The sequence below is a fragment of the Gobio gobio genome (genome assembly GCF_949357685.1).
Source record: "Gobio gobio genome assembly, chromosome: 22".
In the NCBI taxonomy this organism is placed as follows: domain Eukaryota; kingdom Metazoa; phylum Chordata; class Actinopteri; order Cypriniformes; family Gobionidae; genus Gobio; species Gobio gobio.
In genome coordinates this window covers 10609007-10627970 of record NC_137118.1, presented here as the reverse complement: position 1 = coordinate 10627970, position 18964 = coordinate 10609007, and the positions used below count along the sequence as shown (strand labels likewise).

Genomic DNA, 18964 nt, shown 5'->3' with positions numbered 1-18964 from the left:
ATTTGTAGTGGAGATGAGTGGTACCCGGTGGGGTCTTCTGCTGTTGTAGCCCATCCGCCTCAAGGTTGTGCGTGTTGTGGCTTCACAAATGCTTTGCTGCATACCTCAGTTGTAACGAGTGGTTATTTCAGTCAAAGTTGCTCTTCTATCAGCTTGAATCAGTCGGCCCATTCTCCTCTGACCTCTAGCATCAACAAGACATTTTCGCCCACAGGACTGCCTCATACTGGATGTTTTTCCCTTTTCACACCATTCTTTGTAAACCCTAGAAATGGTTGTGCGTGAAAATCCCAGTAACTGAGCAGATTGTGAAATACTCAGACCTGCCACGCTCAAAATTGCTTAAATCACCTTTCTTTCCCATTCTGACATTCAGTTTGGAGTTCAGGAGATTGTCTTGACCAGGACCACACCCCTAAATGCATTGAAGCAACTGCCATGTGATTGGTTGATTAGATAATTGCATTAATGAGAAATTGAACAGGTGCTACATGTTCAATAATCCTTTAGGTGAGTGTATGTATATATATACAGTATATTCGACCAACTTAATTTGATTTAAATTTAAAAAAAAATTATGTTTAATTCTGGAATATTAAAAAAAATTGCATAAATCCAGATTTTCAACTGAAGGGATAGTTCACCTAAAAATGAAAATTACCCCATGATTTACTCACCCTCAAGCCATCCTAGGTGTTTATGACATTCTTCCTTCAGACAAACACAATTGGAGTTATATTAAAAAATGTCCTGGCTCTTCCAAGCATTATAATGGCAGTGAAATGGCAGCACAACATTTGTAGAATGTCCTATACAAATAGGCTTGAGGGTGAGTAAATTATGGGATAATTTTCATTCTTGGGTGAACTATCCCTTTAAGACAAAATAATGAAATAAAAACATGTATTTAATGTATTTATTTATGTTTAATTTCTAAGTTTCAGATCATATCTTGTACTTTGTTCATAAAAAGTTATTGATGCTTTCTACTGACTTTTAATAGATATTTTAGGTGCGCAATGTGATCCAACTCACAAGTATAATGCTCCCATCATTTGGGTGATTTATGTAAATCCAGAGGGCTGATGAAACTGTAAAAAATCTTAAGGATTGAGTCTCTGTGTGACTAACCCAGTTCCACACAATGTAAGCAGTTAACTGGTTCTCACAGAGTTTGGGGGGAGGATCCACCAATGAGCAGCAAGGTTTTTTTTCTCTCAGCTGCTCTGCACCTTAACATCTACTACTGTGAGAGCTAGAGGGCTGTGTGGCACTTCCTGCTGTTTCCGAAACTCCATCTCTGCAGCCAAAACTTTGTTCCAGTTCTTTACTTATCAGATCACCCTCAAATTGCCTTTACCCCAGAATAGCATTGCCATAGATGAGAATAAGGGATTCTGTTAGTGTGGTTATGTTTGATGCCTGTGTAAAGGCTATATATTTCATTCTAACAAAATCTCTTTGAATTTATGGCAGTTGTCGGCTGCTGCATGTCTCTAAATGTCTCTTCAGCTTACATGGGAGTTATAAAAAAAATGGTATTTAAAAACATGTATGACAGTGTGCTGTCAGCATTTCTGCATCTGTCTGCTCTTCTCTGTTCCTGGAATCCTCTCTCAGCACTTCATATATCATAGCGATAACACCGCAGCAGAGCAGCGTTATGTACGGGCTCCTGAGAATGGTGTCGCCTTACAGTCTGAAACTAAGCTAAAATAGAGAGGAAAGCGTTTTTCAAAGGACCGTTATATAAAAGTGCCTATGTGATTTGTGAAATCTGTTATGGCTCATTGAAGAGATACTATATCTTGAGGTTTTTTTTCTTTTACATGGCAAGCAGTTCTCATTTTATTGCAGCATTTGGTCTTATTGAGCTGGGATGTGGTTATTGATCAAGCCTAGAGTGGGATGAACGGATGGTCTGGGTTCAGTTGTGGGGTTAATGAGCAGTTAGATGAATTCTCATCCACCAGAGATGATGAATAATGTGCTCAGATAGAAGCAGAGTGAGACAGCGAAGGTGAGAGCGAGATGAGCACAGTCTGATTAAGCATTCACACTAAATCAGAGAACAAGAGAATGACCTGCAGTATTGCGTGTCTAGACTACTGTGTGATGCACAATGAATTATATGCAGTTCAACTGCTGAGCAAAAAAGCAATTCCACAATGAAAGTTTTTCTCATTTTTTGGATGATTTCCAGGTCCCAACAGTATAAATGATGAGCCACCGTTTCACCGTGTCACCACGTCACCCCCTGGAGATGGATCCAGAGCACCCTGCCGCAGCACCCCTCAACCCCCCAACACTCCTGCACCCACACGCCGCTCCCTGCTGCCCCCTCCTCGGAGCTCCCCTGTGGGTAAGTGGCCCAAACCTCCATACATTCAGCCAGTATGCACTTTAATGAGTATACACTTCAAGAAGTATGCTCTAAACAAGATTAAATCAAACCAGAGTGCACTACAAGGCATACGCACTACAAACAATACAGTGCATGTGTTAAAACAAGTATGTGCTACAAGAGGTATGAACTACCACAAGTATTTGTTTCAACTAGCATGCATTACACAAATACATGTTCTTCAGCACTAGAAGTATGAACTTTAAATAGTGTGGATATTTGTTGCTCACTGATAAGTATGCATTTCAACTAGTACACACTATGAAATATGTGCTTCAGTAAGTGTACACTATAAAAGGTAAGGACTTAGTTGGCTAGTATGCACTTGAATATGACATTAGTATGAATTTCAATAAGCATGCACCCTAAACAAGACTAATTCCATTAGAATGCACTACAACTTAGTGATCTGAAACCAGGACTACAGCAAGCATGTGTTTCAACAAGCACAAACCACAAGAGATATGTATTTCTACAAGTATTTGTTTCAATAGCATGCATTACACAAATATGTACTTCAGCTTACTATATTAATTACTATTAATATATGCTTACTATATGCTTACGCTTTAACAATGAACTTCAAATAGTTTGCATTACAAGTTGCTCTCTGATAAGTATGCACTTCAACTAGTATTATGTGCTTCACTAAGACTAAATTATAAAATGTATGGACTTAGTATGCTAGTATGCACTTCAATAAGAATGTATGAGTTTGAAATTCAGCTAGTATGAATTTCAATAAGTGTGCACTTCAAGAAGTATGCTCTAAACAAGGCTAATTACACAGCGCTGTGTCCCAATTTGCATACTATCCATACTAAATAGTTTTAATTAGTATGTCCCAAATCGTAGTATGTTGAAAAGAGTATTCCAAAAATTCCTGGATGGTCTACTATTTCCAGTCAGAATTCGAAGTGCAGGTCGATGCGCACTCTAACGGCTGATATTGCCCACAACCCATTGCGAGATGGACGAGGATTCGATTAGAACTACAAAAGCGGATTAAAAGTGTTAAAAAACTACAAACATGACGGTTATGCAAGTCAGACGGTTAAGTAGAGAGGGTTAGATAAAGGGGTTTGAGTGAGCAACTATCAGTATTTAACCTGACGAAAATATATTTATTCAATATTGTCCACATTATATTTCACCTGCTGCAGCATTGTGAACTTCTGTAATGATACGTTTGGCCATTAACTTTTAAATGCATCATTATATTTAAACTGCAAACACATGAGAGGAGTCTCTGCATTAAAGACCCACGAATGGCAGATCAACGTGCTACTACATTTCTCTCCGATATGGTAGGAAATGATATTGAATGTGGAGGATTTTGATTGACAGGGCAGTTTAAACGGTGACAGGATGCACGTAACTAAGCAACAGAGTCCGTTATAGATGACGAAGTAGTATGTCCCAAAGCTTGCATACTCTTCTGCTACACACTCAAAAGTATGTACTTTTTCTTCACAAAAAGAGTACATACTTTTAGGTCGTAGTATAAGTAGGCGAATTGGGACGCAGCTCAGGACTACAACAAACATGTGTTTCAACAAGTACGGACCACGAGAGGTATACATTTATACAAGTATAAGTATTTGTTTCAACTATCATGCGTTACACAAATATGTACTTTAGCTTATATACGCTTATGAGATCTTCAAATACTTTATATTATAAGTTGCTCTCCGATAAGTATGCACTTCAACTAGTATGCACTACAAAAGGTATGTGCTTCACTAAGAGTACATTATAAAACGTATGGACTTACATATGCACAATAAGAATGTACTATGAGCATGAAATCAGCTAGCATTCATTTCTATAAGTATGCACTACAAGAAGTATGCTCTAAACAAGGCTAATTCCATTAGGACTGCACTACAACTAGAGTGATCTTCAACCAGTACTATAACAAGCATGTTTCAACAAGTATGCATTATAGGAGGTTTAGACTACTATAAATATGTTTCAAATAGTATGCATTACTCAAATATGTACTTCAACTAGTATACACTGTATGAATGGACTTCAGATAGTTAATATTAGAACTACTGACACTCCACTAAATATGCCCTTAAACTAGTATGTAGGCTACTTCAAGTTTTGTTTGCTTGTTTCTTCATAATTCTATTTCAGTTGGCGCACTAAAATATCAAGGTTGCATGCTTCCTCCAGTGCCAGAAGTGACCTGTCAAATCATGATGAATTCTCAGTCAGCAGCTCCAGTTCGAAGACAGACCTCCACTGATCCATCGGCACAGAGCTGAGAGCGTACTTGTCAGGCATAAGCAAACAGCGCTACCTCCCTGTCCATGCCCTCTAAAGAGTCATTAATTCTCTCTGCAAGTGTGAATAATGGGACAGTCCAGTTGGGGGGTGTTGCAGCCTATGTTTAGTCAAGACTGAAACGCAGACTTTGCCTTGAGACTGCCCTTTCTTAGTGTTCAAGAAGTAGGCCATCCAGACTCATTCATCATAAGCCCAGCACAGGGAAAGTGGCTTGTCTACTTATTGAAGCACATACTTTTTTTTATAGTGCATGTTAGTTGAAGTGCATACTTCTAGAAGTGCACACCTTCTGTAATGCATACTTGTTGAAACATGCTTGTTGTAGTACTGATTGAAGATCACTCTCGTTGTAGTGCTTTCTAATAAGAATAGTCTGGTTTAGAGCATACTTCTTGTAGTGCATAATTATTATAAACATTGTATACATGTTATAATGGATTATTATTGTAGTGCATGCTAAGTCTGTTTTATAGTGCACACTTTTTGAAGCACATACTTATTGACTTGTAGTGCATACTAGTTCAAGCGTATACTTGTTGGAGTGCCAGTCATTTTACATGTAAACTATGTGAAATGCATACAGTGTATACTAACTAAAGAACATATTTGCTTAATGCATACTAGTTGAAATTAATACTTTTAGTAGTCCATACATCTTGTAGTAGTGCATATGAAACACATGCGTGTTCTAGAACTGTTTGATGATCACTCAAGTTGTAATGCTTTCTAATGGAATTAGAGCATACTTCTTGTAGTGTGTACCCACTGAAGTGCCTAGTTAAATTGTATACTCCTTGTGCATTCTTATTAAAGCACACACTAGCTGAACGCTAGTTCACTTATTGATACACATGCTCATTGTAGTTCATACTTGTTGAAGTGCATACTTATTGGAGAGCTACAGTGGGGAGAACAAGTATTTGATGCACTGCTGATTTTGCAGGTTTGCCCACTTACAAAGCATGTAGAAGTCTGTCATTTTTATCATAGGTACTCTTCAACTGTGAGTGACGGAATCTAAAAATCAAAAATCCAGAAAATCACATTGTATGATTTTTAAGTAATTAATTTGCATTTTATTGCATAACATAAGTATGTGATACATCAGAAAAGCAGAAATTGAGCATCAGCGTCAGTTCTGGCTGGCCAAGTAGTCAAGACGCTAACGCTATTGGTAACAACACTGTCTCATCAGCTGATTTGCATCAGCTGTTTCAACTCCCCTCGCTACTAATGGCTACGCTAAAAGCAGGGCGCCTATTTAAAGCAGATCCAGTTCGTTCTTACTACTTGCTGCTCGCTACTTTGCAACCCGCCACCTCCCCACCTCCTCCTGTCGTGTATAACATGGCATTTGTTTATGTCATCGTTGCTGCTCTGTTCATAGGGGGAATAGTTAAGCTCTCCCAGTCCTAAACTGTGTGAGCGTTCCCTAATGCTGCTGCTGTCCTCTGACTCTCTGCTATTTCATGGTGCTCATGAAAGGTCAGAGGACTCCCTGAACAGAGCCATACCGCCAAAAACAATTGCAATGGTTGCAATTCAATAAAAATTTCTAAATCATTTTTATTGTCATGTGTGTTCATGACTTAATGGACCTGACAGAACTTAATATTTGGTAGAGAAACCTTTGTTTGCAATTACGGAGATCATACGTTTCGTGTAGTTCTTGACCAGGTTTGCACACACTGCAGCAGGGATTTTGGCCCACTCCTCCATACAGACCTTCTCCAGATCCTTCAGGTTTCGGGGCTGTCGTTGGGCAATACGGACTTTCAGCTCCCTCCAAAGATTTTCTATTGGGTTCAGGTCTGGAGACTGGCTAGGCCACTCCAGGACCTTGAGATGCTTCTTATGGAGCCACTCCTTAGTTACCCTGGCTATGTGTTTTGGGTCGTTGTCATGCTGGAAGACCCAGCCACGACCCATCTTCAATGCTCTTACTGAGGGAAGGAGGTTGTTGGCCAAGATCTCGCGATACATGTCCCCATCCATCCTCCCCTCAATACGGTGCAGTCGTCCTGTCCCCTTTGCAGAAAAGCATCCCCAAAGAATGATGTTTCCACCTCCATGCTTCACGGTTGGGATGGTGTTCTTGGGGTTGTACTCATCCTTCTTCCTCCAAACACGGCGTGTGGAGTTTAGACCAAAAAGCTCTATTTTTGTCTCATCAGACCACATGACCTTCTCCCATTCCTCCTCTGGATCATCCAGATGGTCATTGGCAAACTTCAAACAGGCCTGGACATGCGCTGGCTTGAGCAGGGGGACCTTGCGTGCGCTGCAGGATTTTAATCCATGACGGCGTAGTGTGTTACTAATGGCTTTCTTTGAGACTGTGGTCCCAGCTCTCTTCAGGTCATTGACCAGGTCCTGCCATGTAGTTCTGATCTCTCACCTTCCTCATGATCATTGATGCCCCACGAGGGGAGATCTTGCATGGTGCCCCAGACCGAGGGAGATTGACCGTCATCTTGAACTACTTCCATTTTCTAATAATTGCGCCAACTGTTGTTTCCTTCTCACCAAGCAGGTCTGTGAGAGCCTTATTGGTTGGTAGGTGATCAAATACTTATGTCATGCAATAAAATGCTAATTAATTATTTAAAAATCTGTGTTGTAAGTGTGTTGTAAGTAGGAAAACCTGCAAAATCGGCAGTGTATCAAATACTTGTTCTCCCCACTGTACATGTAATGTAAGCTATTAGAAGTTAATTCTTTTAGTGTATATTAGCTGAAGTACATATTTGTGCTTAATGCATGCTAGTTGAAACGATTACTTATTGTAGCGCACACCCCTTGTAATGCATACTTGTTCAAATGCATGCTAGTACTGAATATTAATCGAGTCGTATTGTATTCTGGTGGAATTATTTCTTGTTTAGAGCATACATCTTGTAGTGAATACTCGTTAAAGTGCATACCAACTGAATTTCATACGCTTGCTTACAATCACTTATGTATCTCAGCTCAATTAGGCCGATCATTAAAGAAGTAATCATCCGATTAAAGCAAGTGATGAACCATTGTGCATGCTGGTGACATTAGAGAAGAGCCTATCCAATCAGAACTCGTCTATGCCCATTTAACCAATCCTTTTCCTCCTGCCTAAAGGATAATGAGGCTATTAAGAAGCCTTGATCCTCTTCCTTTCTCCTCATCCTCCTCTTTTTTTATAACCTGTCCCCCTCTGTCTCAAGTGTTTTTATCAGTTCTGTCCCATTTTCAGTCACGTTTTCCGATCCTTAAGCACAGCTCTCAGAGCATATAGCTCCTCCTGCTGCTTCCCTCTTTGTCATCCTGACAAAATCTCCAGCACCCTGGAGGGACAAAAAGGCTGCCAGGGCAGCTGGCCCATCATGGAGTACCGATTTAGGGTTAGCATGCTGTCTAGATAGTGAGCGATGACAACATTCATGAGACCCTGCTGTAGAAAAACAGTTCCGAGATCCTGTGCATATTACTCATACGGATCTAAGGAAACCAAGTATTCATAACACACATGCAGGCTTTAGGCTGCAATACTTAAGTTAAGCATACTCACATGCACCCACCCATGGTGCACCGGTGCCTCTGATGCCGTAGGTGCTGTCTCAGCATGGGGGGGTGGGGTGGGGTAGAAGTGGGGTCCAAGGGAGGAGGGAGTCCATTGGGATTCTAGAGGGGTGTCTATAGCTGTCTGCCTCATGTCGAAATGAGCTGGCAGTAATTAGGTGCCCTGGGACCCCTGTTGCAATGTGATGTTTGTGTGTGTGTGTGTGTGTGCTGTATTTGGGAAAAGTAAGCCAAAAGCAGCAACCCCAAAAACATACGCACCCCCTTCTGTTGTGAGATGGGAGATTTGAAACAAGCTTCATCCCAGCATTATCTTCAGTCTTTTCCTATAATACCATTGGCAGCGCCAGTGTCTTTTGTTCAGGTGATATCATGAAGAATATTAACATGGTAATTAGTAGTAATTTGTTACATGAAAATACTATATTTATAATTGTATTGTAAAAATCAGTTTTGGTAAGTACGTTTTTTGTTGTTGTCATAAAACAACAAATTAATAAATAACTAGATCAGGCTACTTTAAGGGATCATATTCATATTCGTGGAATTCATATACTGTACATACATATACATATATTAGTGGTCAAATCAATTAATCACGATTAATCACATCCAAAATAAAAGTTTCTGTGTATAATTATTATGTATATTTTAAAACACACATATACATGTATATATTTAAGAAATATATTTATATAATTTATATTATATATCAATATAAATATTTGGTAACACTTTATTTTACAGTGTCCTTGTTACATATGTTACATGTACTTATCAAACAGTAAATTATGCATAATTACATGCAACTAACCCTCAACCAAACCATATCCTATGTACATGTAGTTCATTAATATTACTCAGTACTTAAATATATAATTACACTGTAACAATGACACCTTAAAATAGTGTAACCAAATATTTTATATATAAATATAACAATTTGTCTTAAATATATACATGATAAATACATGCATGTGTGTGTATTTATATATACATAATAATTATACACACACATATATATTACGTAAACACAAACTTTTATTTTGCATGCGATTTAATCGCAATTAATTGATTCGTCCACTAATATAAACACAAATCTTATGTTCAGCAAGGCTACATTTAATTAATCAAAAATACAGTACAATATATATATAGAATATAACAATATTTTTTTATAATTTAATATATATATTATTTATTTTATTTTCAGCTTGAAATGTTATTTATTAATGTAATTGATCCTTCAGAAATCATTCTAATATATTCTGATTTTGTTTTCAGGAAACATTTCTTTTTATTATAATATATATATATTTTTTTTCAGGATTCTTTGATGAATAAAAAGTCCAGCATTTATTTGAAATAGAAATCTTTTGTAACATTTTTCACTTTTTATCAATTTAATGCATCATTGCTATGCATTGTCCATGAATTATGAACGTCAGGGTTATTTATAGAAATATTCCCCATCCTTTTCCATGCTTTTGGGCTGACCACAGATCTGGGATTTGTGAGATTGATGGTTTAATATATTTATACTGTACTCTCTACTGTATGTGCACGGATGCCTGCAGCCTCTCAGAATATCATATTGTCCGTGTGGCCCGTGTGGCAAGCGGACCCTAGCAGCAGTGTTATTTTGTGGTTGGCTGCCTCTTATTGAAATCGATCCATGGACCACTGAGACCATATTGTGACTCCACGGAAGAGGAGAGCGATACGAAAAGAGATGGAAAAGGGGGTGGCGGTTACTATCGCGAATGCATTCATGGATTTGCAGTCGCATGCCCTGTATGTGTGCCCCAAGTGAATGTCCTTTAATTCAGGTATCACTGCCATTAACTCGTGTTCTGATGTCTTTCTTTATCTATAGCATCCCGTAAGGAATTCCAGAAGAGTTCTGATGGCACCCGTTCATCTCTCTCTTCCCCGAAGAGACTCGCTGTAGTGTCTCCTAAACCACAATCTCCAGGTAACCAACCAAGACAAAGATCAACCCAAGATATTGCTTTCCTTTCATTGCTGTCCCCTGCTGCTCTACAGAGTACAGTGCTTCCATTAGACGATGTCACGCTATTGGATGAATCTCAACAATTCCACTGTAACCCTCTTTATTTTTCTCTCTATACACACACACACAAACATAGAATGAGAGAGTACTTGATATAAGATGTAATCAGTGTGGCCACTGGGGTCAAGTTCAGTTGTCATGTTGAACAAAACGAAACAATACCCAATCTTCAGCATTTGATCCCCACAGTACTGTCTGTGTCTGTCCTGCCTGGGGTGTAAATTACGGGGTTTAAGGGGTCAGACCTTATAATTAGAGCTTGAATTCCCCTGCAGGCAGTGGTTGAATTGTAAAAACAATTCAAGAGGTATGGTGTGGTCAAGTATTTTTCATCTTTTGTGTGTTTTTGTGGGGTGGGGTCAATATTTTTTCTAATAGTCTAATTTCTTTTAACAAAAACAATCTTGAATTAAACATACGCTACATCACAATATTTTCGACAATGGTTCATAGCCATGAGCTTGTTGCTCAGATTAGTCTTTCATCTAGGGAGGCTAGAATGAAATTCTACATAGCCGTTATTCATGAAATAATTGATATGACTCTGACTGTAGTATTTTAACTGAGCTCCAGACTCTCTCTCTCTCACACACACACACACAATCCAGGGCCATAACCACCATAGACATTGAAGGGGACAAATCCCCCCCAATATTTGAAATTCTTGCACTTCATTATGCAGTGCCCTGAATGTTGTTGTTGGGATGACAAAAAGTTTTAAAAGTTGCATTTTTAGTCTGGTCTGCCTCAGTGGTCTAACAGCGCTCATAAATGTCAAAATGATTGAGATGACCGATGTCTGAGAAGTAGGCGGAGTTTACCGCTCACAGAAGTAAAGCGTGAATTCCAGCGCAAAGCGTCAGTTTAAGGTTGAAAAAAAGGTTGGTAAATAAAATTTTTATACATGTGAACTGTTTTGTGATAGAAGTTAAACGACTGACGGTAACAAATAGTGTTTTTTTTTCTTCAAATATGGCCGTTTTGAATTGAAAATATGCATTTATGTGATTCATGTCATTCCTAGTGTGAAGAGAAACGTTTCACGTTTTTTCGACATTTTAGGCATACAAATAAAAGTACGTATGTGCATATTTTAATGCAAATTAATACAAATGTTATTTGCAAATAGTTAAAAAAGATTATTTCCCAACTAGAATTAGACCTAGAATTTCCTTCACTGTTCTGTTTCTATAGGCTTTATAAAAAATTGGTCCGCCCCCAATGTTCAAGACATGGTTACGGCCTTGACACAATCCCTGCTTGCCAAACTACCTAGCTGTAGTGTTGTCAAAAATATCGATATTTCGATATGTATCGATACTGAGATATCTGAAACGATACGATACTCCTTTTTTACAGTATCGATATCAGCTGCGCTCTCCTCTCCGACCGACAACGAGTTGACACGCGCCCGCCTCCTCTCATTCAGTCCGGTTAACACTCTGAACACGGCGAACGCGTGTTCTGCTGGATATTTCCTCATGACAGCGTGTTAGTGTTGGTGTGACAGGTCTGAATTTTGCGCGGGATTGCACATAACGTTAATTCTACTCTGTGAATTCTACGCCGCTCCCACCACGTGCATCACACGCTGCGCTGAGGGCACCAAGTGCTCAGGGGGGCACCACAAAAACATGCTCTCTCTATCTCATGTAATGGTAATTGATCATCGTTTATATATAAGAGAAAGCTTAAAAGCTTTATCATATAAAGTGATCTCTTCAAAATAAATTTTTAATTGCCTAGACTTTCAATAGACGGACAAAAAAAGAAATTATATGAAAAATATCTATTTGACAGTAAATGCAGCGTTTTTTCCCCGTGGTATGGTATCGAAAATGGTATCGAATATCGATACTTTTCTAGGTATCGTATCGAAGTTAGAAATTCCAGTATTGTGACAATGCATTCAGAAGGTACACTCTAAAAAATGTTGGGTTGAAAATGGACAAACCCAGCAATTGGGTTGTTTTAACCCAGTGAATGAGTTGTTTGAACCCAGTGAATAGGTTGTTTTAACCCAGCGGTTGGGTTAAATGTTTGCCTAAAACAACCAAATCTCTGGGTTAAAACAACCCAAGTTCAACCCAACTTGGGTTGTTTTTAACCCAACATTTTTTACAGTGTACTGAATTGTTTATAGACTAACAGATTTTTTAAAATAAAAATAACTCGGTTCCAAATTACAATTATTTTTCCACACTTTTAAGTGCAGTGGATGGTAAAGAAGAGAATAATAGGGAATGCATCCCTCTCTTTCTCTCTCAGAATAGTCTTTCAGTCCCTCACATTCACAAGCCAGAATCTCCATCAAAAGTGCCGTTTTCGAGCTATTAGAGGCCGGAGGCTTGAGTGCTCATGTCGAGCTGTTAGCGGTACAGTCTTTCATCTTGAGGCTGTCTACAATAGACAAAGGTTGCAAATACATTTGTTTTTCAATTGCGAGAGCACTTGGAGTACGTTAGAAACAGAATGGAACATACGTTTACTGTCAGGGATTTGGGCGAGTCGCACCACATCCAGTGTAGACAATGGCTGCATCCGAAAACTGTAAAATGCTGCCTTCGGAGGACACATTTCAAGATAGCAAGGCATCAAGACACGTCCGAATCCAATTTTAGCTTCACTTCCTGCCTCCTGAGAGATTTTTGAAGGCAGCATAGATGTATCCTTCGCTGCCTTTCATATCCCACAATCCCATGCGAAATGCATTAATAAATCCCATACATTTTTTGACCAACGTTTTCCACTTCTGATGTCATTTCTAGCGAGGCAACAAGTCAACTGCCTAGGTTTTCGGATGCAGCCAACATCACTGATTATAATGGGTTTTATTGTCTTTTGTCGCATTGCACTGTTCGCATCCGGTTTTACTCAATCAACGCACTTTATCAGTGTTCGTTATTCTTTCTAATGTTATGTCATGGAATGAAAACACTAATCAAAGAAATAGCATACCTTCTGTTCTCTTCTTTTTAAAGAACGTCAATAGATTCACTTGAACCAGTCTCTCAGCACAAAAATGACGAAAGCTTTCATGACTTTACAATATTACAATATTAAGTTCTTATTGGGACAAGCGTTGTAATTTATAGTTCATTAATTATCATACGTAGAGAATATGTCATTTGCATGATAAGTGTTACATAATACACAACACTGTTAATCTAATGGGGATGGTATGGGGATGGTGGTTTTACAGAGGGGATGCTTTTTGTCTTTTTTTTCAACAAGGGGGATGCCATTGCCCCGCATCCCCGCTCAAATCGAACCCTGCCTGCTGGACATTAAAATTTTTTTGGGGGGTTCTTAAAAAACGTGAACAGGTTTTAGAGTAAATTTTGCCCTCTTGCTTTCTTTGTCTTCCTGCTGAGCAGGGAATCTACCTAACATCAGTTTCGCCCACCTTATTATCTGAAAAGCAGTTTTTCTCTTTGTTGTCATAGAGACTGATTCTCAGACCAAGGATTAATCCGCTTTAGGTGGCTGTGTGTGTGTGTGTGTGTGTGTGTGTGTGTGTGTGTGTGTGTGTGTGTGTGTGTGTGTGTGTGTGTGTGTGTGTGTGTGTGTGTGTGTGTGTGTGTGTGTGTGTGTGTGTGTGTGTGTGTGTGTGTGTGTGTGTGTGTGTGTGTGTGTGTGTGTGTGTGTGTGTGTGTGTGTGTGTGTGTGTGTGTGCAGAATTTATATTCTTATAAATGACAGAATTTTTAATGTAAAAATGCAGAAAGTTTTATGTTATGGGTAGGTTTAGGGGTAGGGTTAGTGTAGGGAGAGAGAATATACAGTTTGTACAGTATAAAAACCCTTACGTCCATGGAGAGTCCCCACAAAAACAGTGAACCAGACGTGTGTGTGTGTGTGTGTGTGTGTGTGTGTGTGTGTGTGTGTGTGTGTGTGTGTGTGTGTGTGTGTGTGTGTGTGTGTGTGTGTGTGTGTGTGTGTGTGTGTGTGTGTGTGTGTGTGTGTGTGTGTGTGTGTGTGTGTGTGTGTGTGTGTGTGTGTGTGTGTGTGTGTGTGTAGGACTGGATTATCTTGAGTCAGTATAATATTTTAAAATATTTATTTAAATTGTTGCTAGTTTAGCACAGGGACATCATTTTGATTAAGATTAGAGCTCTATGATATTGTCTAACTTTATCGTTCAAAATTTGGGGTTGGTCCGATGTTTTTAAAGAAGTCTCTTATGATCACCATATAATGATACAGTAAGAGCAGTAATATTGTGAACTATTACTACAATTTTAAATGACTGCTTTATATGTGAATATATTTTAAAATATAATTTATTCCTGTGATCAAAGCTGAATTTTCAGCATCATTACTCCAGTCTTCAGTGTCACATGATCCTTCAGAAATCATTTTAATGTACTGATTTGCTGCTAAAGAAACATTTATTATTAAACCATGATACTTTTTTTTTTCAGGATTCTTTTATTAATAGAACAGCATTTATTTGAAGTAAAAAACAAATCTACTGATTCCAAACTACATTTCTCTCCACATTTGTATACAGACTCTCTTATGCAGTCTACAATTAACATAGGACAGCCATAGCTTTGCTAAGATGCATATAGAGGTTAATTCAATATCTAATACGTCAGTAAAGGGCATTAAAAAAATGTGATGCCAGTCATTAACAAACAAATCGCTTGCACACTCAATACTGAGGACAACAATGACTCCATCGTAGCAATTAGCAGCTCTACACAGACAAGACTTTTTTTCTGAAGATTAGTTTCTACAGTAATGATGGCCGTAAATCATCTTGTCATTCCATTTGGCTCAATGTGTTAATCGAATTCATCAAGAGATGCTAACACACAGCTGCCGTAAGAACAAAAACATTAGCTGCCGTTAGCATTAGCATAAGTAGTGCTTTAGATTGCTTGTTTATCTTGAAGAACATTATGCCTTGGTTTTATATATTTTATTAATGAAAAATCTTAGCCTGCATGCCAGCCGAATTTAGCCCCGCCCACAACTTTTTCTGACTAGAATCTGAGGATGACGACGTCAGGCTAGAAAAATATTTGACTTTATGCTAGTTTTTCAGTTTATCTCTATATAGCATACATAATTGATAATGTCTTCATGTGACTAATCTATACATCCTTTGTAATGCATATATTATGAATGGCATGTATTTCATTATTATACAATAAGATTTGTTATGGTTTGTTTAGCCACTATGCCATTAGCTGTGGGTCACATACCTCATTTTAACATTACAATGCAACCAATGTAGTCTTTGAATAGTCCATTTTCCTTTACTTATAGAGTATTCTCCTAATCCAGTTAGGTATAGAAATGATGGTAAAGCTTTATGTAAATTGTTTCATGGTTGTTAAGCGCACACTACTCCCTGGGGTGTCTTAGCATTACGGAGGCCATTTTATTCACATAGGGCAGTACTGAAATGAGTTTAATGAAATTGATTTTTTAGTGCTCTTTCTCTTGTTTTTAACACTTTAGTCCTTCAGAGGCAACAGAGGGCAACAGTAGCAGTCCGAGGCTCAAGCATCCAGATTTTGCCTCGTACTGGCTTTCTGGGCCCAGAGAAGAAAGGTGAAGAAGAGCAGAAGAAAGAAAAAGAGCGAGATGAAGTAGAGAAACACGAGGAGTTGCAGCTCTGGCAGGGTCGCTGTGAAGAACAGGCCAGGCAACTACTGGCTCTTCACACAGAACTGAAGAAAACCAGCCTGGGTCTGGAGGTCTTTGTCATCTGCACTCAGCACTTCTCCCTCAAGGTATTTTAGTGCAGACATCATCTAAACATCACATTTTATTTACAGATTGATATGTGACTGAATCATTAGGCATTGGGCACACTCTACTAGTTTTTTATTATTAACAATTTACACATTTTAGAATCATAATAAAGTCATCAAAACTATGAAATTAAACAACTTAATTTAGTTTTATTTGATTATTTATAGTAAAGTTAAAAAAAAATTATTATTATATTATTTTATAGAGACATATGCTCATTCTTTATTATAACTACTTTAAACATTTTAGAATCATAATAAAGTCATCAAAACTATTAAATGAAACAACTCTTTTTATTTGTATTTTATTAATCATAGTAAAGTTTCAATCATACTAGTCATCAAAACTATGATGAATAAAAATATATTATTCTATTTTATTTTCATTATTCATAATAAAGTCATACAAATATTATGATATTATATGAATTATATTACATTATATTTATATCTATATTATATTATATTAATTATATTATATTATAGACACGTGCTCATTCTTTATTATAACTACTTTAAACATTTTAGAATCATAACAAAGTCATCAAAACTATTAAATTAAACTTTTATTTTTATTTTATTATTCATAGTAAAGTTATAAAAATGTATTCAATCATACTTGTCATCAAAACTATGATGAATCAAAATATTTTATTCTATTTCAATTTCATTATTCATAATAAAGTCAGAAATTACATATTTATTATATTATGTTATATTATATTATATTATATTATATTATATTATATTATATTATATTATATTATATTATATTATATTATATTATATTATATTATATTATATTAATTATATTATATTATATTATATTATGTTATTTCACCCTTAAACCAATGTATTTGCACACACACATATCAATATTCTCTGCATTTCTCCTCTGATCTAGCTTGCTTCTTAATGTAGTTTACTAATAAACCTAAATTCATAAATGTAAATGTAAATATGGACACACATGCTTGTTCTTTATTATGACTTTACACCTTTTAGAATCATAATAATTTGAACTGAAATAAAACAATTATTTTATTATATTTTATATGATGATTCACAGTACACTAACCCTCATGGCACAAACCCTGCAATTAAATGATTTGCTCAAGGGCACAATAATGTTACGGTCTTCACATGTCACCACTACATGAGATGAGTGTGTTACCATGCCAAAGCCTCAACCACTAGGCAACCACTGCAGTTTACAGACATACTGCCTCTTTGAACTGACACATCCAGTCTATCTCAACCACTGCAAACTGAACACTTAACAACAAAACACAAAACACAAATAACAGCCTTTATCTAATCTAACATGAATAGAAGGATGAGGTAACTGTGTGCAAGAGCAGACCGTCGAGTCACTGTTTGCACACAGAATCACAACAAGCATATCACTGTCTCCTTAGGATGAATCACATATGTTGCCGTCCTAATTTGTAATTCGCTTTAGATAAAAGCATCTGCTAATGCTAAATGAATAAATAATGTAAATAAAAACGTTTTCAGAAGCACAGTGCCCCCTGCTGTCCATAGTGAATGATTGCTTAAATGAGCCATAATGGAGAAGAAAAAAACATAAGTCACTGAAACACGATGGCTTAAAATATATACCAATTTCTTCTATATGTTCCAGCCTAATGCCCACACATACTACATTAATATTAATTGAATTCCTCTCCTCCACATGCACTCCTGTTTGTCTGTTTAGCAGTAATAGGGTTTACGGATAGAAGCTTTATGTCAGTAACCTGCCAATTCCCACTCCCACGCCTGGCAACTCTAACATGAAGCAAGCCACATTTGATTAGTTTCTATAATGCATGTTTCATTTCTAAGTGCTTTTCATTTTTAGGGTGGTATACTGTACATATTCTGTACTTTCTTCTGTAAAATGCACACTAGTGTTCTGCAGCATTGCATCAATTTATTTCCTGTTCGTCGTCACTTACACTTACTTTTGCCAGTTTCAAACGCAACATTATCCGGTTTTTATTTTATGTTATTTAGGCCTTAGGAGTAATACTAAATGCAGTATGCTGTAGATAGTTAACACTAGGTACTACAAAAACAAGAATCCACTGATTTAAAAAAAAATAATAAATAATGAAAATACTCCTGGTTTTGCGGTGGGGTTAGAAGATACCCTAGTAAAAAATAAATATACCAAGATGTATTTGAAATACATTTATTTTATGCTAAGTATACTGCAAATACATTTACATATTTATGTACTTAATATAAATACCCTGCAATTATACTTTTAGTACACTAGATTGATATACTTATAGACTGCTAAATTGGAACAACTAATTTTGTAGGCTAATAGGTCCTTTAACTACCTGCTCGTAATCACATCGTCATCTTCTGGGCACAGCTGATTGGTTCCTGCTGTAGCCAATGAGCTTGTGTGCTCAACCTTCAAATACTCAGATAGCATTTGCCTTAGCAGTGCAGCGCGCTTTCAGAAATCCTCCACCTTGCCCAGCTCCACCTGTATAGATCTGCTATGGGTAATTGATGTATTGTACAGCAGCAGCATGTCTTACTTGCTCACAGCAGCGTGTTGAGTATGTATTGGCAGTAGCAAGTCCTTATACTTGCTCTGCAGCAGCAGCAGCGTAGCAGATCTATTCCGCCAAGACCAAACATTTTAACATTGTCATACCCATTACCATACCAAACACTAAGGAAGTTGCCATGACAGAACTTTAGTTATAAGGAAATAGTGCTAAGGTCCAACTAAAGATATATTTAAGTATATTTGAGGTATACTTTAGGTACACTTTCAATATTTTGCATTTAAAGACTGATATTATACAGTGATCATACTATCCTTACTAAGTGATATTAAAACAC

General features: G+C 37.3%; 1 protein-coding gene across 1 annotated transcript in view; it reads left to right on the top strand.

The window, feature by feature from the left end:
• Window positions 1-18964, top strand: part of mtus2a (microtubule associated tumor suppressor candidate 2a) — a gene marked incomplete at both ends in the record, with an annotated part of 54065 nt that overhangs the window by 28684 nt on the left and 6417 nt on the right. Inside the window, 3 exons of the mRNA XM_079803757.1 lie at window positions 2204-2362; window positions 10131-10229; window positions 15801-16075. Coding sequence (XP_079659883.1) covers window positions 2204-2362; window positions 10131-10229; window positions 15801-16075 — 533 coding nt within the window. The remainder of the gene's footprint in view (window positions 1-2203; window positions 2363-10130; window positions 10230-15800; window positions 16076-18964) is intronic.